The sequence below is a fragment of the Myodes glareolus genome, chromosome 22, assembly GCF_982192425.1.
Source record: "Myodes glareolus chromosome 22, mMyoGla1.1, whole genome shotgun sequence".
Taxonomy (NCBI): Eukaryota; Metazoa; Chordata; class Mammalia; order Rodentia; family Cricetidae; genus Myodes; species Myodes glareolus.
This window is the reverse complement of record NC_142047.1, coordinates 36,823,495-36,847,640: the sequence shown is the minus strand read 5'-3', so window position 1 is coordinate 36,847,640 and position 24,146 is coordinate 36,823,495. Positions and strand designations below refer to the sequence as shown.

Below are 24,146 nucleotides of genomic sequence, written 5' to 3'. Positions count from 1 at the left end.
TTACCGAGAGGTTTGCTTATTTATTTATTGATTGACTGGTTTTTTTGAGACAGGGTTTTTCTGTAGCTTTGGAGCCAGTCCTGGAACTCGCTCTGTAGACCAGAATGGCCTCAAACTCACTGGGATCTGCTTCCCCTGCCTCTGCCTCCCACATGCTGGGATTAAAGGTTGAACCATCACTGTCAGGTTGGGAGTGTAGGCCCCAGCCCTCGCATCTATCCCAGCCCCCAGGCCTGGTCTGGACTCCAAATCCCAGCAGGCCAGGTTCTGACCCCTCCCTGGGGTGGGGTCAGGACCACTTCCCAGGGTATTTAAATGAGTTCCCAAAAGAGATACACGTGGTCTCCCTTTTTTTCCTTCCCAGGACTCATTCCCTGGCTTCCCGGTTCCCCGAAGGGCCACCCAAGAGCGCAGAACTTCCATTAAACCTGGATATTTCTTAATTTGGCTTGTTTTGATTTGGCTTGATTGGGAATTTTGCCGGCAGGGAGCTCACGTTAGGAAATATTCCTAATAATCACCACCCGGCGAGAGGCCATTTTAGCAAGGAGCTACTCCAAGCAAGTACAGATTGATGAGGTTCCAGGTTCCAGCTGTACTGACACCAAAGAGGTGCAGCACTCTGGGAGAAGGCGTTTCTTTCTTCTCTGACTTAACCACCGGAAAAGCAGAGGTTTGCGCAGCATGAAGAGGGGCAGGTCAGTAGGAAGGGTCCTGAGGGCAGCACGAGCTCATTTAAACTGGTGGTATTCAGGTGGGTTTCTGATCCAGGATGCAAAGGGCTGTTTCCTCCGGAGCGCACTCCAGGCTTCCTGGTAGGCAGCTGCAGCCTCCTTGTACTCCTGATAGCTGTCCAGCTTCTGCACCCTAATGCACACATGTCATCAAGCAGGGTTCTCACTAGAGCACGGGGAACTCTGTTCCCTCGGTAGGGAATTCATGGTGAGGCAATGCATGCTTAAGCAGGTCAGAATTACAGAACACTAGCATTGTGTGGCTCTTGTACAATCAGATAAAAGTTTTCTTTGTGATGTTGAGGATCATACAAGCTTTCATATATGCTAGACAGTCTCCTATCAGTGAACTGTCTACTCCCGCCGCGTAAGAACCTTCTTGACTGTTTCTCTTAAAAAGCATCATGCAAACATCCACACTTTCCTACTGCATGCTGCCACCCTTTAGCCTCTCTGCCTGCTGAAAACTGGCCAGCACTCTCACAGCTGCAATGTGCTGTGGAATATTATTTTAAGATGTGCTACATTTGTTTATGCTGTGGAACATTTGTTTAACAATGCAAAGGTGTGTTGCATTCTTTTATGTTGTATTTGTTTAACTCAGTAAAGTTTGCCTGTCTAAAACACCTGATTGGTCTAATAAGGAGCTTAATGGCCAATAGCTAGGCGGAAGAAGGATAGGCGGGGCTGCTGGGCAGAGAGAATACATAGGAGGAGAAAAATAGAAAAGAAGGAGGGAAGAAATCAGGGGCCAGCCACCCAGCCATACAGCCAGCCACAGAATAAGTAGTAAGGAAAGGTATAGAGAATAGGTACAGAGAAAAAGCCCAGAAGTAAAAGGGAGACAAGACAAGTTAGGAAAAGCTGACTAGAAATAAACCAAGCTAAGGCCAGGCATTCGTGCATTCATAAGAAAGAATAAGCCTGTCTGTATTTTTTTGGGAGCTGGGTGGTGGGCCCCCAAAGAGCCAACAGAGGAAAAAAAACTACAGCAATTCTTAGGAGAGATTCTTTGGATAAAGACTAGGACCAAAATGTCAGCCAGAGACCTGAGTCCTCCTCTTGACGAGGCCTTGATTTCTGCCCTGGCTCTCTAAGTTCAGTGCCAACCAGAGTTCTCCTGAGCCAGTTACAGCAGCCCCTGCCCTTGCCTTCGATCACCTTCAGTACTGAATCCAGCTCTTCACCGTGGGCTTGGGAGGTAGTTTAGTATACAGGAACCCCTGGTTTGGTCCTCAGAACTGAGCCAACCAGGCGTGGTGGCATACTTGTGATCCCAGCACTTGGGAGGCATCAGAAAGTTTAAGGTCATTTTTGGCTATATAGCAAGGTTGAGGCGAGTCTGGGTTATATGAGACCCTACCTTCCATCTCACCACCCTGCCTGCCTTCAGCAGGAAGCCTGTGAAGTAGGGCCACTAAGACTTCCTCTAGCCTAGCTCCTAGCTCCAAAATCAAGTTAGACATTTCCTGTCCACAGACCTCCGGGGCCGACTCTGCTCCTGGCTTTAAGTCTCTAGTTGTGCTTGCACTTGGGAGTTGAGTCCAGTTTTCTTCCCTACAACATCTGAAGAGAGTTTTTTGTTTGTTTGTTTGTTTGTTTAAACAATCTTTGGCAAATGTCTAAATGAGGTTTTCCTTAGCTGGGCAGTGATGGGCACACCTTCCCAGCACATAGGAAGCAGAGGCAGGTGAATCTCTGAGTTCGAGGCCAGCCTGGTGTACAGAGTGAGTTCCAGGACAGCCAGGGCTACACAGAGAAACCCTGTCTCAAAAAAAAAAAGAAAGAAAAAAAAAGTTTTTCCTTAATACTTCTGCTGCATACATATCATTCAGAGTAAAAAATTTTAAATTAAAAACTTTTATTTTATGCACACGAGTGTTTGCCTAAAAGTATGTCTGTGCAGCATGTGTGTGCCCCTTGCTCATGGTGTCCAGAGAGGGCATTATATCCCCTAGAACTGGAGTGAGCCACCTGACATGGGTGTTAGGACCTGAACTGTTGACCTCTAGAGGAGGAACACATGCTCTTAACCACTGAGTCCTCTCTTTAGTCCCCACCCCATAGATTTTTAGCAAATAAAATTGGTTACTTGTTAACAAAACCAAGTATAAACCATGCCTGGGCCAAGCACTCTTACATGGAGCACTTTACTTACATTCTTCTCAGAGATCCTGTGACAAGGCTAATGTTGCTATGCTTACCATTGGATAAATCAAGACTGTGATGATTAATCTTCATTGACAACTAGACTGGAGTTATATTTAGAAACACCGGGGAAACCAGCTTCTGGGCATATCCATGAGGTGTTTTCCAGGCAGGTTTGACTGCATAGGAAGACCCACCTTGGATGTGGGCAGGGGCATACGTGGGCTAGGATCCCAGATTGAACTAAAAGGAAAAACTGCGCTGATCACCACTGTTCTGCAGTGTAAGCAGCCACTTCGTCTCCTGCCATTATGGACTGAACCCTCCAGCTATGAACCAAAACACAGTCTTCTTTTGGTTGTGTTTCACGAGATTTTTTACAGAGACTTGTCTTATTAATTCAATTTTATCCTGTTTTTACTCCTGTTCTTTATTATTATACTATTATTCTAACTGTTTTATGTGTAAGGTTATTTATTTTGCCTGTGTACCATGTGTAGGCAGTGCCTGTGGAGACCTAAAGAGGGTGTCAGACTCCCTGGGATGGAGTAACAGATGGTTATGAGCCCATGTGGGTGCTAGGAGTGGAACCTGGGTCCTCAGTAAGAGTAGCCAGTGTTCTTAGCCTCTGAACCATCTCTCCAGACCCTATTTTTATTATTTTTAATTGTGTGTGTACATTCACATAAGTTCATAAGAGTGCAGGGTTATGGAGTCCAGAGGCATCTGGGGAGGAGACCCCAGCTGTATAGAGACAGTGTTTCTTACAATAAATACTGATTTAAGTTTTATTTTGATCAGGTTTTTTGATAGTAAAGAGGCGGGATCCATGAACTTGATAATTTCAAGCTGTATTTGAATCCCGTTTGTGCCCCTAGAAAACAGGTGTAGGGCTGGAGAGATGGCTCAGAGGTTAAGAGCACTGGCTGTTCTTTCAGAGGTCCTGAGTTCAATTCCCAGCAACCATATGGTGGCTCACAACCGTCTATATAAGAGCTGATGCCAACACTGTATACACAATAAATAATTAATGAATTTTATAAAAAAAAAAAAAGGAAAAGAAAACAGGTGTAGCTTCTAACAGGCCCTGGGTCTTATTTCCAGCATCATAAAGTCAGCCAATCAGTGAAATGATTAACATGGAAAAGACAACAAGGCACCAGGCCTGTAAGCCTAGCATTTGGAGGCTGAGGCAGGAGAGCTGCTGGGAGCGTGAGCTTCAGCTGCCCTGCATAGTGAGTTTCAGTTTCAGGCCAACCTGGGCAGTGAGAACCCATCTCAAAATAAGTAAATAAATGTGTAAAGAAGTAGAACTGAAACGAAACCTTCCTCCTACCCTGCCGTGTTTCCTCCAGAACATGCTCTCCTCTGTACCTAGGCAGGACGCTGACACAAAGCTACAAGCTCCCGTTCTCTCTGGTAAACAGTAACACCCACTGGCTTGCTGAGTGGAGGTCACCTCCACACAACTCACCATGCACAAGCAGAACCAGAGCAGAAGGCTTTACAGACAGGACAGAGGGGTAGACAGTGTCACCTGACAGAGTCTGGCCGCTTGTCTTCTGCAATGCTGCTCAGCAGCTTCTGGAATGATCTAAAGAGTTCCACCTTGCTGATTCGGGATCTGTTCAGAAAAAGAAAATAAACATCACTAACTAATAACTAGGTGACAGACACTAGGCTTCATCACAGGGCTCAGGTGTGAAGATTCCAGATTCCACCCCTCTGTAGCCACCAAGGAGAAATGTAGACAGACCTGACGGGTCCCCTCAGTCGTCCCTCTGTCTTCCTCTCCCCAACAGAACATCTTGCTATATTTCCCAGGGTGGTCTTGAATCATGAGCCTCCTGCCTCAATTTCCCAAGTGTTAAGATTCTAGGCATGGCTCACCACACCCTGCCTCTCTAGAGAGCTGTGATGTGACACTGGCAAGCATCACTGACCTGTTAGCCACACGACCGAGCATGTTTATAATTAAATCCTCTCACCCCAATCAAGTTTTCAGGGGACTGCAACCCCAGATGACATAAAAATTATTGACCTCTCAAATCCCAAGGCACAATTAAATTCATTTTTTTATTCCAAATCAGCAGAAACTCTGAAGTATAAGGTTTATAGTTATTTAAAGCTGCAGATGATTTATTTGTTAAACATCAATAGATAACTAACGTACTTTTTTTTAATTTGTTTTGGTTTTTCGAGACAGGGTTTCTCTGTAGCTTTGGAGCCTGTCCTAGAACTAGCTCTTGTAGACCAGGCTGGCCTCGAACTCAGAGTCCGCCTGCCTTTGCCTCCTGAGTGCTGGAATTAAAGGTGTATGCCAACACCGCCCGGCCTAATGTACTTTCATAGAATAAACCTAACAGGGATGTAAAAGATATATATAAGCAAATTGCAAAAACTAAAAATAATAAAATGAAATGATAAAACTTTATTGAGGACTGGGGCTATTGCTCAGGGATAGAGCATTTACATTGTTTCTGTATGAGGTTCGAGGTTCAATTTTCAGTACTGTTAGGGAAAAAAAAGGAAAACAGAAAAAATTGTGGCTAGGCAGATGGCTCAGTGGTTAGGAGCACTTGTTACTCTTGCAGAGGACCTGAGGTTGGTTCTCAGCAACCACGTTAGGTGCCTCACAACTGCCTCCTTACTCCAGCTCCAGGGGACCTGCCATTCTCTTCTGGCCTCTGCAGGCACCTGCACTCATGTGTACATGCTCACAAACAGAAACACACACATATATAAATAATTAAAAATAAAAAATAAACCTTAGACTGGAAAGATGGCTCAGCGGTATGTGCTACTCTTCCTGAGGACATGGGTTCAGTTCCCAGCACCCACAGAATGGCTCCCAGCTGACTGTAACTCCAGTTTCAGGGGCATCTGTGGGCACTGTACTTATGTGGTACACATACATTCAGGCAAAACACTCAAAAAACACACATAAAATAAAAGAGAACTAAGTTTTGGATTGGTGTGATGGCTCAGCAGATGAAGTCACAACAACCTGAGTTTGCTCCACGTAGGAGAGAACCAGCTTTAAAAGCTGACCTGTGACCTTAACACATGCTATGGCATGAGTGTGTAATCAGCATACACGTGCACAGACATAAAAATAAACAAATGTAATAAAAAACTTTAAGAAGTCCTAAATAGCCAGGTGATGGGAGTATGTGCCTTGAATCCTAGCACTTAGGATGCAGAGGCAGGGGGATCTCTGAGTTTGAGCCCAACGTGGTCTACAGAGCAAGTTCCAGGACAGCTAGGGCTACACAGAGAAACCCTGTCTTCAAAAACAAAAAAACAAAAACCAAAACCAAAAACGAAACAAAAAACAAAAAAGGCCTAAATAACTGGGTACTCAAAACTGTGTCAAATCTGGGGAAGAAACTGCTGAGCTGGCGGAGTGCTATACCCAGTCCGTATTCCTATGCACTGCACCGTTAGCGGTAGTGTCAGCAGCTGCCGCCTTCCATGTTTCTGGTCTGAAGGACAATGCTGAAAGATATCTATTTGAGAAAAATTGGTCGTTAGATTTAAAATCCAAGAATGGCCAACACAAGACACTCTTGAGCAACAGAAGAGAATAGAATAGGGGAGTGTGTGTGTGTGTGTGTGTGTGTGTGTGTGTGTGTGTGTACGTACGTAACTGTATACATGGTTCCTGGATTTGACACACACATCTCACTTGACTGGGCAGTGGTGGCCCACACCTTTACTTCCAGCACTTGGGAAGCAGAGGTCAGCCTGGTCTATAGAGTGAGTTCTAGGACAGCCAGAACTACACAGAGAAAACCTATTTGACCCCCACTCCAAACAATCCCACTTGAAGCATGTGGCTTTCTATAAATCTGTAACACTGCCACAAAGAATATAAAGTGAGTTTGTCTAGCAGGAAGTTGGCACTGGAAACAGGAGGCTTTTATACATAGCTAAGTGCTGGGCAACTGCAGATGTACCAGAAAGATGTATCCCGAACCTCCTGGAGCTCAAAACGTTTATTTCTCCCACCTGAATAAAGCGGCTTGGCAGAATCTACACCAACAGCTAAAACTTCCACTGAGACCTTGAGCTGAGACACAGTCTCCTGGGACGGAAACAAGTTATATAACTAAATAGTGGTACATGTTCATGTAACGGTGTTAGTCAAGTCCACATTAATTCATCACCACGCAGAAAATTAATAGTCAAAAAGAAAGTCATCTGTTAGACATTAGAAAGAACAAACCCAAAGGTTGGCACCAAAAATGTTAAGTTTTCATGTACCTAGTAATTATATTGTAAATACGACTTTATTATTTGGCTCTATGCATTTACTAATAAAATAATTAGTCAAGACTTTAGTCTGAAAAATATTTGTCTATTTCTGCCTCCTGAGTGTTGGGACTAAAAGCATGCACTACTAAGCTTGGTTATTACTGAGTATTAATGAAGTATATTGGAACACTTCCTTCACAAGAATAAGAAACCTCTACCATGCCATACTCTACTGCCTGCAGAACAGATCCACATCAAGGCTCACCAGGTCACCCCATTCACTGGAAGGAGGCCTCCCGGGACCTATTGACACAGGGTGAAACAAGGAGAGTGCACTTCACACCGAACAGTTACTACAGTGTCACAGAGGGTGCAAGGCAACTATTGCTCTTGGGACCCGTTCATGGTAGAGCTGCTAACAAAGTAGTTCACGTGGCAGGGTGGTGGCAGCGCACGCCTTTAATTCCATCACTCAGGAGGCAGAGGCAGGCAGATCTCTGAGTTCGAGCCTGGTCTACAGAGTGAGTTCCAGGACAGGGACAGGCTACAAAGTCACACACAGAAACCCTGTCTTGAAAGAAAGAAAAGAAAGGAAGAAAATAGTTTACTCGTTCCATTTTCCATAAAAAGCTATCCTTGTGGTTCCTCATACCCAGAAATTCCATTCCTATGAAGATTCCTAAGAAAAATTACACAAAAATAGGCACCCAGTTGTTCACACCAGCACTGGTCGTAGTAGCCCAGAGTAAAACATCCCCAAAGGCCATCACTGCTGAGGATAAGCAAATAAGGCACAGCTATACAGCAGACACTACTTAGCCATCCACGAGGGAAAGAGCAATCCCCACTGCACGAGCGAACTGTGGAGCCTGCTGTGTGCATGGAGCACACACAAAGGACCACACAGTAAATGATTTCATTACACCAAGTATCCAGAAGAGGAAGAAAATGAAGCAAATGAGGAGTTTCCAAGGGCTAGGGAAAAAGAGCTGGATAAGGAGGGAAGGAGTTTATAGATACCCTCTCCCTAGCCCCAGTAAGCTGTACCTGGCCCGAGGGCTTCCAATTTCTTTCTTGGTTGTTCCCTGTGGAAAACCGTTGGCAGTCACATCTAAAGGATGCTCAGGAACAGCACTCCAGCTGATAGCTGTGAGGGAAGAATCCTGGGATTAAATCAGTTTCTACTCATAGCTCAGTGCTGCCCTCAATCTTAGCCAAAGAATTTCCTCTCTGCAGTGGGCAGCATTTAATGCAGACTCATAAGTGGCCACAGTGTTGAGAGTAAGTATCTACTGAGTGCTCATTCCTCAATGGGACAGCTGTATCAATCTCCACCCCAAGGCTCAGGGAACATCACAGAAGAGGGGGGACGAATGGGAGAGCTGGAGGACGGGGAGGAGCGCTGTGAAATGTTCTGGACATCTGATGGCTGCTGCACTCAGGAGCATACCGTAGCTATGGTTACCCACAAAGGATCCATTAAGATGAGTCAACGTTTCAACAGACGGCACTGATTAGACTCAGTAGGCTACAAAAGGCTGCCACCACCACCACCACCACCACCACCAAAACAAACCCCAAACCAGAGAAAGAGAGAGAGAGAGAGAGAGAGAGAGGGAGAGAGAGAGGGAGAGAACAAACACATAAATATACATGAAAGAGGGAGGGTGACATGTTGGGAGTATCTGGGGAGAGCTGGAGTCAAAACATAAAAACCTGTTTCTTTTCCCATGAATGTTACAATATTCACAAAAATATTTCTGACTCTACAGCACCATGAAAGCTGGATATGACATCAAAAACAAGTTAGGTCCGATGCTTGGTACCTTAGGGCTCAATGACATCAAATGGTTTGTGATTTTTTTTTCCCTGAGACAGCATTTCTCTATGTAGCCCTGACTATCCTGGAATTGACTCTGTAGACCAGGCTGGCCTCGAACTCAGAGATTCACCTGCTTCTGCCTCCTGAGTGTTGGAGCTAAAGACATGAACCACCAATGCCCAGTGGTTCATGATCATTATTATAGCTTACAATCTAATGCTTTATTACACTTACTGATTGGGAGAGGCCTATGCATGTCCCGGTGCACATGTGGAAGTCAGAGGACAACAGAAGGGGAGCTGGGTTCTTTGTCTTCCACTATGTGGGTTCCAGGAATCAAACTCGAGTCACCAGGTTTGTTGGCAAGTTTGCCTTTACCTGCTAAGCCATCTCACTAGCTCCTAGCTTACAATTTCATTGAAAATTTATTATATGCTAGACACAAAATAAGTGTATAAATATAATTTTTTTTTGACTTTGACTTTTTTTTCTCTTTAACTTTGAAGCCTGTCCTGGAACTCTCTCTGTAGACCAGGCTGGCCTCGAATTTAGAGAGATCCACCTGTCTCTGCTTCCTGAGTGCTAAGATTAAAGGCGTGCGCCACTGCCGCACAGCTTAGATATAATTTCTTAATTCTCATAATAGCCATGACAAGCAATTCTTCTAATCTGAAAATAAAGAAGGCCAAGACAGGGTAACTAAGCCTGGCCAGGCTCTCACAGGGTGTACACCTAACTGTGGAGTTACCACTGTCTTCCTAGGACAGTCTGTCTGAGAACTTACTCCAGGGTCAGCCAACCTGGACCCCTCACCTGCCCCACAAGGAACGAGCCGGCCTGGTCCGTCAGCTCTCTGCGCTTGCACTGCACAGCGGCTCTGTTCAAACAGTAAACTTGACTGCTCTATTCTCAGTTCAGGAACTCCAAAGCCTCTGGGTAAAGCCACGATGTCCTGACACCTAAAAATGAGGGAAACGCATTCAGCTCAGATGTACCAGGAGAAGACTCAAATTTGCTCATCACCCCAAGCTGTAGGAGAGGCAGAGGCCCTTGGAGCTGAGTGAATCTACATGCTTACTTCCTGAAGTGGGAGTGAAAAATACCAGGACACCACACAGGAGGAACCTTCTAATTCTATTCCCTATAACCCACCCTGCTTTGTGGGGTGCTGGGAATCAAACAGACAGCCTTATGCCTGCAAGCAAACAATTTACCAACTGAGCTATATCCCCAACCCCAGCAGGAATTCTGCGGCTTAGAAAAGATCTGAAGGCATAACTAAAATCTGAGTCAATCCTGGTCTGCGGTGTCAGAGATCTCAACCTTCATTGAGAACCTTAGGCTCTGCCTTGTTTACACAGACTTCCTAAGAAATCCTTCAAGCATACCCCAAACTAAAATCATCCAAGACTAGAAGAAGTTGGTTTCCCCTCCTCTTCTGAACAAGCTAGGTGCTCATATGATGCAAATCCAATGCACAAGTAGGAATTTCAAATCTCAGAAACCTTATAAACATTAGCAGCCTTCACGACTCTCCACGCCCTTCTCCAGCCCTTGGTAACCACCAACCTACCACGGATCTCCACCAGCCTACCACGCATCCCCACCAACCTACCACAAATCTCCATCAACTTACTACAGATCTCTAAGCACTTGCCTTTTGTGGCTATTTCAGACCAACAGAATCAAACATGCATGGCTTATTTCACTTAGTGTGGTATTTTAATGGTTCACTTATGCTGTAGCATATATTAGCATATTAGTCTTTTTTTTTTTTTTTTTGAGACTGGATCTCATGTAGCCCATGCTAGCCTTGACCTTAATGTAACTTCTGATCCTCCCAGTCAATTGATGGGATTACTGGCTCAGTGCCACCAAGTTTGATACTCCAAACTTTCTAACCGTGAACAGTATTTGCTTGTTTGTTTGAATACACTACTTTTGTTTACTTTTTTCTCTTATTTTTTTTGTTTTTGTTTTTCAATACAAGGTTTCTCTGTGTAACAGTCCTGGCTGTCTTGGAACTCACTTTGTAAACCAGGCTGGCCTCAAAGCCCTGAGTCTGGAGTGCCGAGGATAACGACCTGTGCCGCCATGCCCAGAGACACACTCTTTCTTACTCATGTACCTACTGATAAAGCATTTGGGCTGCTTCTTTTGGGAACTATTCCTAGCATGCTGCCATGAACATCTGTGTGGATGTTTTGTGGGAATGTGCATTTTCACTTCTCTTGGGTGCATGCCGAGGAGTGCCAACACGAGGTTCTGTCTGGTTGCTACTTTTGGAATCTGCTTCCCAGGCCTATGTTCCAGTGATGCCTCTCTGACCCTCACTCACTAGTGCACACACCAGAGTGGTCATGTGTACAGCCATCCTTGTTTATCTTTTCTTGGATCAGGGCCTTTGTTTATTTTGCCAAGATTTAGAATCTTGCTATGAAGCCTAGACTGGCCTTGAAATCAGATTCCCCTTTTTAGCTTTCTGAGTACTGGGATTAAAACTATTATTTTTGTTTGTTTTGTTTTTTGTTTTTTTTCAGACAGGGTTTCTCTGTGTAGCTTTGGAGCCTGTCTTGACTTGCTCTGTAGACCAGGCTGGCCTCGAACTCACAGAGATCTGCCCGCCTCTGTCTCTCAAGTACTGGGCTTAAAGGTGTGTGCCACCACTGCCAGGCTGAAACTAATTTTTTTTGTTTGTTTGTTTCGTTTTGCTTTTTAGAGACAGGGTTTCTTCATGTAACCCTGGCTGTCCTGGAACTCATTATTCAGACCGGGTTGGTCTCGAATTCACATGGATTATTTAGTTTTTTTTTTCCTTTGTTTTTTGAGACTGGATTCATGCAGCCAAAGCTGGCCTCAAACTCCCTAAGTAGCTAAGGGTAACCCTGAACTTCTGATCTTCCTGCTTCCTCCTCCCAAATGCTAAGATTAGAAGTCTAAGCCTTCATGGCCAGTCTTATGCGGTGCTGAGATTAAACCTAGGGTTTCATTCAAATTAGGCAAGCACTCTTCCAACTGAGATACATTCCCCAGCCCTGACAATTATTCTGCTTACTGTAGAAGACACAGTAGAAAAATGATAATGTACAGCATTATCAAAGAGGAAAAACAGCCCACAACACCATGACTCAGAGATAATTATCGATATAAAGCCTCCTACAGCTTTCTGTACACATACATATTTTAAGACCAAGATGGAGCTCACTTCATCTTCTAAATTGCTTTTTAAACATCATAAACATCTTTCTACATTAAATATTCATGAATACTATTTTTAACAAAAGAAATCACTTAATTTTCAACTGCAGAGCATTTCTGGTTTCCTTTTCAAGTTACTGTATATACAAACCTAAGACTTATACTTTCTTAATTATTTCTTAAGAAAAAAACCGCCAAAATGTGCACCGGCTGAGTCCGCAGGGGGAGACTCTCCTGGTTCTCTGCACTCCTTCTACCGCCTTCCCACAGCCTCACCTGCCAGTCAAGGCTCTCCTCATGGCCTCCTGGCTGTATGGGCACTTCCCAATGACCACGGCGGACAAGTAGATGGGCTTTTCCAGGAAGAGCATCAGCAGTGCGCCTTGGCATCCGAGGACGTTCCACCTTGCCATCTTGTCACTGCAGGACATGGAGCACGTCCTGTCTCCCCTGCCTGGCTTTACTCGAAGCAGCCCCACCTGGTGGTAGGCAGCACCTGGCTCTCTCAAGTCTCCAGTTTCTCCGGGAACACACTTGGCTCCTGTTCTATACACATCCACCACTCTGAAACTACCTGGAGCTATTCCATCGGCAGTGTCGAGTTCCTCCTTGGTGAGATTAGAGCTGCCGACATCTGGTTTGATTTTACCACTTTCCTGCATCCCATGGTGAGCCATGCAGCTGGAGAGCACCCTTACTGGAGTTCCAAGCTTCATCTTCTTGGCTACAGGATTGTCAGGGTCTTCACAATTCCTTTTATTTTTGGAATCCTCTAGATTCTCACTCCTCTCTACAGATGAGTCATTGGACCAATTTCTGACGACAGGACAGCAAGGTTGTTCTTCAGACTCAAGCATTGGAATGATGGAGGCATCCCCACCTGCATGAGAGGAAACCTTTTAACCAGTAATTCTCAGAATGAGCCTCCCCACCAGTGACATTAATGTACCTTAGGAATTAGATGTGCAAATTGTAAGGCTGGAGAGATAACTCAATGGTAGTGATTGCCTGGCGATTGTAGGAGATCCTGAGTTCAATCCTCAACACTCTGTGTGTGTGTGTGTGTGTGTGTGTGTGTGAGTGTGTGTGTGTGTGTGTGTGTGCGCGCGTGCGCGTGCAACAAATTATTGGAATCTAATGGACATGCTGAATCAGACACTCTGAAGGTGGGGCCCAGAAGCCTGTTTTAATAAGCTGAGTAGGTCATTCTGATGCAAGCTCAAGTTAGAGATTTAGGACCTCAAACCGAGGTGAATTTGTTTTCCCTGCTGACTGAGATGAATAAAGAGGCAGACGGGTGATGAGCTCAGTGGCAAAGCATAGGTCTGATGAGCGTAAAGCCCAGGCTTGACTGCGACCAGCACTAAAAAAGAAACAAATAAATACAAACCAAAACCCGCATACCACACGCAGGTACGCACGTGCTGTGGCACATGTGAGGGGAACAAAGGGCAGCCGCAGGTGTTGGTACTTACCTTCCTCTTTGTGTGACACGGGATCTTGTTCCCTGTTGCATAAGCCAGCAATCCATTTTGTCATAAGAGTGCTAAGATTACAGATATGTGCTAGTGTGTCTGGCTTTACGTGGGTTCTAGGAATTCAAACTCAGGCCGAATGTTTCTATGGTAAGCTACCACAAAAAGTTTTAGGAGCACCAGTTTAGAGCAGGGTTTCTCAGTCTTCATATTTGAGAAATTTTTGTTTTCTCTTTTGAGACGAGACCACCTGTAACTCAGACCGGCTTCAAACTCCCTACTTGCTGAGGATGGCCTCAAATTCCTGAACCTCCTGTTTTTGCCTTCTGAGTTCTGGGATCACAAGCGTGTCACCATACCTGGGTCTAATGAAATTCTGAGGCAGGTAATTATTTGCCATGGAGGTGATCCTGTATGACAGCCTCTATACATTAGATGTGTCCTGTATGACAGCCTCTATACATTAGATGTGTCCTGTATGACAGCCATTATGAAGCCTCTATACATTAGATGCTAACAGTCCCCCAGTCTGACGATCAAAGGTGTTTCCAGACCCAGTTTAGTTGCCCATACATGTAACCCAAAGCATGGGAGCTGGAGAGAAAGTGTTCTCAGCTAAGAACTACAATTTTTTTTTAAATTTATTTATTACATATACAATATTCTGTCTGTGTGTATGTCTGCAGGCCAGAAGAGGGCACCAGACCTCATTAGAGATGGTTGTGAGCCACCATGTGGTTGCCGGGAATTGAACTCAGGACCTTTGGAAGAGCAGGCAATGCTCTTAACCACTGAGCCATCTCTCCAGCCCCCTAAGAACTACAATTTTAAGGGAAGTCTTACACAAAAAGACATTTTTAAAAAGTATGTGTGTTTGTCTCAGAGTCACATGCATGCAGGTGCCTACAAGGGCCAGAAGAGGGTCTTGGATCCCATGAAATGGGACTTACAGGCTGTTTTGAGTTGCCCAGCATGGGTGCTGGGAATTGAACTCATGTTCTCTAGAAGAGCAGTAAGTGTCCTTAACCATTGAGTCACCTCTTCTACCTTAGGCAAAGTCTTGTTTTGTGATGCTGGAGGTCAGAACCAAGTCTTATGCACTCAGGGCAAGGCAGGCACTCTACCACTGAGCTACACCCACCAACCTGATAACTACAGATCTGCGATGAGAAAAGTTTCCTGAGGGCATTTTGTGGACTGGTGCCCTGTAAGATGCCTAAGAAAACAATAGCGGCTTATTTCATGGCTGAGTAAATTTGACAAACATTTATTCAAAATATCCTCATCTTAGGGATTTTTATGATGTATATCCCACAGTAGAAACCTACAATAAACTGCAAAGGTCAGTAAATACCAGTGTTTCCAAAACCTCTAATGTTTTCTCTTTGCTGGTTTACAGATGTCTAATCTATTCTGCGTCCCTGGGAACCAAAGAAAACCTGAGGTCAGGGGAAAGCACAGCGCTCCCTTGAGAAGGGAGCCATTTCTTCAAACACCAACCCAATGTGTATTGCTTTTTCAGTGTGGGAAGAATATCCTTGTAGTCTTTATAACCAGCAAGTGGGAAAGGCAAGAGAGATACAGAAGGAGAAATGTCACAGGAGAGGCTGCCTGGCTGACTTCCAGAGACCTTACAAGGTGACAGCAATGCTGAAGAATTCACTGGGCCCACCTCCTACTCTGTAAGCTCAGAGATGTGATTGCGACAGAACGCCTGGATACAGAGGCTGACTCACTCTAACAACACACAAAAGTGAGAGTCTAAAGTAGCGAACCGAGACACCAGATTCCTAATTAGTAATGAGAAGTAAATGTCAAGGGAGCGAGAGTCACATTTGCTAGGCAGTGTGCGTCCTTCCTACAGATAAACCATGGGTGGGGTGGAGGGCACCACATGGTAAGAGATTACTCACGAGCGAAGGGACTGAAGATTTCTTTTCCCAGAAAAACAATTTCCAGAGTTTTTAAGATTAACAGAGGCTGCCACTTATTTAAGATCTTTAAAACCAAAAAGCCAATTACTACGAGTCACAGAGCCCCCACCCACTCCACAGCTATTCTTTCTCCCACCTCTCCTCACACAGTTGTCATCCTTCCTCCAGGGCCCCCCAGGAGAAACCCGGAAGCCATCTTTGCTTCCTCCTCCTTCACAATCATGGCGTCTAAGCAACTGTCCTCCTAACTCTCTCTTACATCTACTCAGTTGTCTGCCTCTCATTCATGAGTGTGACCCTCCCTCAGACCATCACACCCTCACTTAAAGACACAAAACAAAAACCTCTCGAGACTTTTCCTTTTAAATCATCTACCACACAGTCCTGATTCTTCTTGCTCTGTAGATGCTCACAGGTCAGCACTCCCCAGCCTGCTGGTGTGTGTAGTGTTAGCAGGCGACACCCTGGATACACTCCGGGTCTTTACTCACACTAAGCAGACACAGAACCACTGAGTTCTCTCCCCAGCCCCTAATCCCTACTCACTGCTGCAGACTTGCTATGCCCTACAGCGTGAGGAATAGAGAATACCTGCTCACGACAGCCATGGTGACACACTCCTGTAACCTTGGGAGTTCAAGGCAAGATGGACTAACAGCAATACTATCTTAAAAATACAAGAAACCCTGTGTGTAGGGCATGCCTGCACTGCCAGCACTTGGGAGATGAGGCAAGAAGTTTGCTAAAGCTCAAGGCCAACAGGGGCCAACTTATTTTTTTTAAGTATTTATTCATTTATTATGCATACAATATCTGCCTACATGTGTGCCTGTAGGCCAGAGAGGGCACCAGATCTCATTACAGATGGTTGTAAGCCACCATATGGTTGCTGGGAATTGAACTCAGGACCTTTGGAAGAGCAGGCAATGCTCTTAACCACTGAGCCATCTTTCCAGCCCCCGGGGCCAACTTATTAAGTTCAAGGCCAGCCAGGAGAATTTAGCAAACACCTGTCTCAGTCTCACAGGCCAGTAAGCTGGCTATGCAAAGGTGCTGCCGCCAAGGCTGATGAGTTCTACCTTTGGACCCCACCTAGTGAAAGCTGAGACTAACTACGAGTTGTCCTCTGACGGCGATGGATCTACAGTGGCATGTGCACACACACAGTCCCTCCCTAAATACAAAAATTAAAAATCTGTCTCCACTGAATAGGTGAATGAATGAAGTGGGCTTTAGGATGAGTTACTGTCGTACAGCTCGGGGCTCTTGAGTCCCAGTAGTTATGTTGTACTCTGTAGGGGTTAAGCTGACGCTGCCCAACCTTAACTCTGAGAATTAAAAGAGATGCCACACCTCCCTGTATCTCCCTTCCGCTTCCCCCAGTAGAAATGTGATTATGTATATAAATAATCACTACCATTAGTTGCAGCTATATTCAGCCAGAAGGTTTTTTTGTGTTTTGTTTTATCAAGACAGGGTTTCTCTGTGTTCTGGAACTCACTCTGTAGACCAGGCTGGCCTCAAACTCACAGAGTTCTGCCTCTGCCTCCCGAGTGCTGGGATTAAAGGCGTGTGCCATAACCTCCTGGCCAGCCATAAGTATTTTGGAGAACTATCTCTACGAATGAGATAAGCATAAGCAGTCAATGTAACATTACTCTTAAAGCTTGACCATACTTACAGGGTGTGTGGCTAGAGAAAAACACAAAAGACAGGTCAGGTCTGAGCTTCCACAGTCCTCTTTGAGTTCCTGGTACAAAGATACTATCCTCTTTCAGGACGGCTGCCAAATGGAGCTGATGGAGAAGGTACCTGAGGGTTGCAAGATGTCAGAATGAACAATTAGGCTGGTGATGTAGCTCAGGGTACTTTACATCCACACTGAGCGCCTAGCATATGCAATGCCCTTGGCTTGACTCCCAGCACTATAAAATTAGTTAAATGGAGGAAAAGGAATAAACAAATGTCTGTAGTAAAGAGAGCTCTCTGGCTGGGTGATCACAGGAAGGGTTACAGCTGAACAATGAGACTGTTAGAGATCTGGCATTAGGAGAATGATAAAAATGAGTCCGTTGTAAAGGTCAGGAAGACCTCAGGCTTCGCCCCGGATCCACTGAAATCAGATCTCAGGAGGTAGGTCCAGCCATCTTGTCCACTCCATCCCTGTGCTGGGGTTTGAACTCAAAGGCCTGATGTACTAGAAGAGCTTCATTACTAAGCTTATACCGTGGCCCCAGAAACCTGGGGGTTTTGTTTATTTGTTTTGTTTTCAAGACAGGGTAAAAACCCTGGTTGTTCTGGGACTAGCTTTGTAGACCAGGTTGGCCTTGAACTCACAGAGATCCTCTTGCATCTACCTCCCTAGTGCTGAGATTAAAGGCATGCACCACCATGCCTGGCAAGAAACTTGGGTTTTACCAGGTGATACTGAGGTACACTCAAGTCTGAGAAGCACTAATCTGAACTCTGGCAGTTCAGAGCGACACAATCTACATAAGCTTCAAGCTTATTAGACATGCAAACCCCACCCCCAGACATGTTCAACCAAGACTTTCTGGGGAATATGGCTTTACCTCTGGAAACTCCTTCTGGCTATGATCTCAGCATGGCTGTCATTGAGGATGTCTCCTGTGTGGCAAAGACGGGAGATATGGAGGAAATGAAGACTGGGATCTAGAGAGCCTGGCAGAATACAGCAGTACCCTTCCAGCACTTTAATCTCAGCACTCAGGAGGCATAGGTTGGTGGATCTCTGTGAATTCAAAGCCAACATGGTCTACAGAGTGAGTTCTAGGTCAGCCAGAGCTACATAGACAGACCCTGTCTCAAACAAACAAAAATGTATAGGATGTACAGGATCCTTTACCTACAGGATGCCAAGAATACCTCACCTTATGTGGTGATGACCAAAAATACTTCTAGACAATGCCAAGGGAGCATTGGGTACAAACTTGCCATTGGTTGCTAGGTCCATGGTGGTGCGTGTAATCCCTGGTTTGGGCAGGATAACCATGAATTTGAGGCCAGTCTAAACAACATAGCCAAGTTCTGGATAAGCCAGGGCTACATATTGAGATCCTATCTCAAAATACTAGACAAATAAAACAAACAAATAAATCAAGCAAAACAAAGAAACACCACTGGTAGTTGTTGCTTTTTACTCTTTTGACTCTTTGGGGAGGCCTGTCACCCAGCTCCCAAATAATGACACATGGAGATGTATTCTCACTTATGACTGCCCGGCCTTAGTTTGGTTTGTTTCTAGTCAGCTTTTCTTTTCTTTTTTTTTTTTTTTTAATATTTCTTATGGTTTATTTAACTTTATTTTATGTGCATTGGTTTGAAGGTGTCAGATCCCCTGAAACTGGATCTTCAGACAGTTGTGAGCTGCCATGTGGGTACTGGGAATTGAACCTGGGTCCTCTGGAAGAGCAGTCAGTGCTCTTAATCGCTGAGCCATCTCTCCAGCTCCTCTAGTCAGCTTTTCTTAACTAAAATGATCCCATCTACTTTTCGCCTCTAGGCTTTTATCTTTCTCTATTCTATGTACCTTTCTTTACTTCTTACTCCTTGGCTAGTTGTGTAGCTGAGTGGCTCGCCCCTGGTGTCCTTTTCCTTCTTTTCTTGCTCCTCAATCTTCTCTTTTTTTCCTCCTATTTATTTTCTCTGCCTGATAGCCCCATCTATTCTTTCTTCTGCCTAGCTATTGGCTGTTCAGTTCTTTTTAAGATCAATCAGATGTTTTAAACAGGCAAAATAACATAGCTTCACAGAGTTAAACAAATGCAACATAAAAGAATGCAACACGTCTTTGCATCATTAAACAAATATCCCATAGCACAATTATGCAACATATCTTTAACTAATATTCCATTATCAACCTCTAGTTGAGATTTATAGAAACAATTTTTAAGTGCTTGGGGATCGAATCTAGTGCTTATGCAGCTAGGCAAGTGCACTCCTGAGCCATACCCCAGAGTCCTTCAATTCTTTTTAAAGATAACGTAATACATTTTCATTTATTCATTTTGTATATATGTACCATGATGTGCGTACATGAGACACAATATGCACGTAGACAGAGGTCAGAGGACAATTCAAAGCAGTCAGTTTTCTCCTTCTCCCACGTGGGTCCTGAGACTCAAACTTAGTTTGTGCATTGGTAACACACAGGGTCTCACCGTGTAGCTCTGGCTGGCCTGGGGCTCACTAGAACTCCAGAGAAATCCATTAGTCCCTGTCTCCCAAATGCTGGGCTTAAAGACATGGACCACCAACTTTGACACTTTATATTGAGACACGGTTTCTTTTGGTAGCCTTGGCTGTCCTGGAACCAGTGTGTCCCCGTGTCCTTGACAAGGGGACTAAAGGTCAGCATGGACACCTGTAGCACAGCATCACTGTTTAGAGCTCCTCGTTGCTTACCGCTCTTCCTCATTTTGGACCGGCCTATACATTTCGTCCCTGTTCCCATTGAGACAACTTCCTTTGTCACTGAAAGGAAAAAAAACAAATCGTTAAGTGAACTCTCGGAGGCTGAATGCTTCCTAGTGTTCGGATTAGTAAGTCCCCATTTCTCCTTTCTACAGAGGATTCCCAGCGGACTCCATCAGGACTGCAGTTTCCCCGCCACCACCAGAAGTACTGCGCCACCTGGTGGAAGCCATGAGGAAACACCTAACGCTATATAGTTCACACCCAGCCCGGCGCTGTCGGAACTGTCTATGGTGGCTGACAGAGAGAAAAGGTCTCACCTTGCACCTCCTTATCAGTGGTGCCACAAGCTTGGCCAGCTGGAGACTGTATCTTCACGACGGCTGCCAACAAAGTCCATTCACGGTTTGGCTCAGGTTTCCCCTGCTTGGGCAGTTTGACACTGTAGTGTGCGTAGCACAGCTGAGCAATCTCATCTGCCGTCCACATAGCTGGAGCTGAGGCCCTGATAGAAGTCCAGACTATCAGAATAGAAAGGAAAACCAGTGTAAGCCAGAGCGCCTCACTCCGGTGCTTCAGCAGTCAGTCTCTAATGGAGCCCAAGAGAGCTCAGACTAAGGCTCGCTTTTTCCTACTCATCTTCCTTCCCTCCCATCTTTAATACACAAGAGAGAGCTACAACTCCCACAGGACATGCTACTGCTTCAAGATTAAAACAAGTTATGTAATAACAGTTAATGAATCTGGATTTGTTATGTTTGACACTGTCCTTTCAAATTTCGGCTTGCTTTGGGCAGATCATCACCCTACAAACTTACTTTCTGGACCGGGCAGTGGTGTGCACGTCTTTAATCCCAGCACTTGGGAAGCAGAGGCAGGTGGATCCCTGTGAGTTCAAGGCCATCCTGGTCTAGAGTGAGTTCTAGGACAGGTTCCAAAGCTACAGAGAAACCTTGCCTTGAAAAAAAACCAAACAACAACAACAAAACCAAAGCAAAGTTTTTTTTGTTTGTTTGTTTGTTTGCTTTTGTTTTTTTCTGGATAGATATTCTTTTCCCAATCTACCTCACTCTAGCAAATTTTCAGAGTCTCTCGCTGGATGTTTTCACCACAGCTGTATTTAAGGGTATGGGGCATGGAGTTGTACTTTCCAGGTTTCAATTCCAGCTGTACCACAGAGCAACTGTGTGATTACTGGGTAGATTATTTTAGTTTTCACATCTGGTAAAACATGGGTAATATTTGGCCAGTGGTGGTGCATGCCTTTAAGCCACTCAGGAGGCAGAAGCAGGAGGATGTCTCTAGGCTAGCCTGGTCTTCCAGGGCAACTAATGCTACAAAGAGAAGCCCGTCTTGAAAAACAAAAACAAAAGCCTGAAAAAAGCATGGATAGTAGTACTGAACATTTTTTTCTTTTCGGTTTTTCAAGATAGGGTTTCTCTGTGTAAGAGCCCTAGCTGTCCTGGAACTAGCTCTGTAGACCAGGGTGATCTCAAACTCACAGAGATCCGCCTGCCTCTGCCCCTGGAGTGATGGGATTAAAGGTGTGTGCCACCACTACCTGGCTAGTATCTAACATATTTTATAAATACTTATAAAAGCAAATGTCTTTAACAATGCTGACTGTAATTAACACTACAAAATACAACATTTGGTGATCTGGAACATTTGAGTTGGTTGGGGGAGAGGAGGATTCTAACGGGCACATAAAGCCATTTATACACAAACTAACAAATATTAGCAGATCAGATCTGAAAGAGCCCTGAGACAGTATGCAGAAAGCCCCCAGTCTTGGCTGTTAGTGCTCACTGGTCATATCTTGACTTCATCTGATCATATGAAAAGCTTCTTAGATGAGCTCATACGATGGCTAGACCGCAGAGCATCTGCATCATAAACAACAGAATAGTTTTTTCTGAGCTCAGATATAATGTTTCTGCAAAGTATTTCCACAACTTCTGCAAGTTGTTTGCCCATTTTTGCAGTGAACGGTAATGATTATTCTGGCAGAGATTGACAGAGATAGTTAAAGTCTAACGCAGAGAAGTCCTGCTTTTTTTCGGGGGGGGTGGGAGGTTCGAGACAGAATTTCTCTGTGTAACCTTTGCTGTCCTGAAACTTTTTCTGTAGACCAGGCTGGCCTCGAACTCACAGAAATCCACCCGCTTCTGTGAAATTCTTCTATTTCTAGGAACATAAGCATGAAAGATTCTAGAATCCTGTTCGTTCCAAGAGGGCAGTTTATTTTATGAAGGTTAGACACCTGCCATCAACCTGCAATTAAACTAGAGATACATATTACAAACTATCAAAGCCAAGCAAAGCAGCGCAAACTACATCACATCAATTCAGGCAGCCGACTGAAGGACCACGCGGTTGTGGAATGTTTCGATATTTTGGGTCCGCTGTAATTCTTGTCTGCAACCCCTATTCAAAGACTTCGAAGAACTCCTTCGTACGAAGGAACTCAAACAGGCATTTCTTTGACCACAAGTAACAGTCGCAAAGTTGAAAAACCCACTTTTTCCCCCCAACCCTTCCTACCCCGGAGGTGGGACTCCGCGGGGCGGGAGGTCCTAGTAGGACCGTGGGAGCAGAGGACACGTGTCCTCCCACACAAAGCCGGCTGTGTAGACCCGGCCCCAAGATCTGGACGCCAATCTGGAGATCCTAAGACAATGTTATCCACACTCCACGCCCTCCACACGAACCGGTTTACCGCCTCAGAACCCGGTTGCGCAGCGGAAGTGACGCACTAAAGGCTGCTTCGCGCAACTCCGCTCGCGAAGCATGATGGTCTTTGTAGTCCTTGAGTGGGATAGACGCCAAGTAAGTTCAGTTCTATAGCCAAGTCCTGCCTGTGCAGGGTTTTTTTTTTGTTTGTTTGTTGCTTTTTTGGTTTCTCTATAGCTTTGGATTCAGGCCTGGAACTAGCTCTTATAGACCAGGCTGCCCTGGAACTCATAGAGATCCGTCCGCCTCTGCCTTCCAAGTCTTCCAAGTGCTGAGATTAAAGGCGTGCGCCACCACCATCTGGCTAGAGGTAAGGTTTCAAAACCGACTTACCTCTCTGAATTTTGAACAGGACTATGATCAGACCCTCTGGCAGTTTCCTACGTCACTCATAACAAATCCTGCACGACTATTATGGACTTGGATGACACGGTTCTTCATGCATTTCTCTGCAGGGTAACAGATCCCTTGTACATACACGCATGTATTTTAAAAGATTTATTATGTGAACGTGTCTGTCACTTTAGGCCCACGTGGGCATGCAAATGCCCAAATTGGCTAGAAAAGGACATAGGGAACTGGATTACAGATTGAAAGCTGACATCGGTCCAGGGAACTGAACCCAGGTCTCTTCAAGAACAGAAGTCACTGGCAACCACCGGGCCATGTCTCCTACTCCTTGTCTACACTATGTAAGATAGCCCCGCTGTCCTCTTCCCCTGCTTGGTGGTTTTCTTAGTGTGTGCCTCCACCAAATAAAGGACATGGACTTTATCTTGTCTGATTCTCTCTCAATTTTCCACTTAAGCCCTAAAAAGTAATTTCTGGGGCTGGAGAGATGGCTCAGCGGCTAAGAGCACTGACTGCTCTGCTCTTCTAGAGGTCCTGAGTTCAATTCCCAGGAACCACATGGTGGCTCATAAGCACCCTTAATAAAATCTGGTGCTCTCTTCTGGTCTGCATATAGGTAGAACATTGTATACATAAGTAAGCATTGAAAAAAAAGTAATTTCCATGGAAGTAATGATTGAGTTTTGTTCACTGCTGTGTTTCCAATAGTTCAGAACACTGCCTAGTATTGAACTGACATTAATATAAATTGGAAAGTTGACTCAGGAGTAAAGAGCACATTTTGCTCTTGCAGAACTGGACTCGCAGTCCAACTGATTCTTGCATTCTTGCAGAATCAATGTTGGACAGCTCACAACTGACTGAACTTGAGCTCCATCACCTGGCCTCAGAGGGCACCTGTCCTACGGTACACACACACACAATTAAAAATAAAAATAAGTCTTAAAAAAAATTACAAGCCAGGCGGTGGTAGTGAATGCTTTAATCCCATCACTCGGGAGGCAGAGGCAGGTGGATCTTTATGAGTTTGTAGTCAACCTGGTCTACAAAGTGAGTTCCA

At 45.0% G+C, this 24,146-nt stretch overlaps 1 protein-coding gene across 3 annotated transcripts; it reads right to left on the bottom strand.

The window, feature by feature from the left end:
* On the bottom strand, positions 1–23,915 carry Adat1 (adenosine deaminase tRNA specific 1). Of its 3 annotated transcripts, XM_085681704.2 has the most exons (11): positions 22,547–23,915; positions 21,812–21,888; positions 20,323–20,523; positions 19,994–20,062; positions 18,142–18,196; positions 17,250–17,380; positions 12,436–13,039; positions 9,775–9,920; positions 8,187–8,286; positions 4,420–4,506; positions 1–867 (listed from the first exon to the last, which is right to left on the bottom strand). In XM_085681704.2, exons 2-11 carry the CDS (start codon positions 21,816–21,818, stop codon positions 732–734), a joined length of 1,536 nt encoding a protein of 511 aa, XP_085537830.1. In that variant the 5' UTR covers positions 21,819–21,888; positions 22,547–23,915; the 3' UTR covers positions 1–731. The 3 variants fall into 3 exon arrangements, with proteins under 3 accessions (XP_085537830.1, XP_087756436.1, XP_085537831.1); XM_087900310.1 differs by lacking the exon at positions 21,812–21,888; XM_085681705.2 differs by lacking the exons at positions 8,187–8,286; positions 9,775–9,920.
* Between the last annotated feature and the right edge of the window lie 231 nt (positions 23,916–24,146).

Excerpts from the sequence above, each read along its gene's own strand:
- Adat1 (XM_085681704.2), bottom strand. Across the intron at positions 17,381-18,141 it reads GCCAGAAGGAGTTTCCAGAG|GTACCTTCTCCATCAGCTCC; the intron begins GTAAAGCCATAT and ends TGCAACCCTCAG. Across the intron at positions 9,921-12,435 it reads AGGAGAGCCTTGACTGGCAG|GTGTCAGGACATCGTGGCTT; the intron begins GTGAGGCTGTGG and ends CCTCATTTTTAG.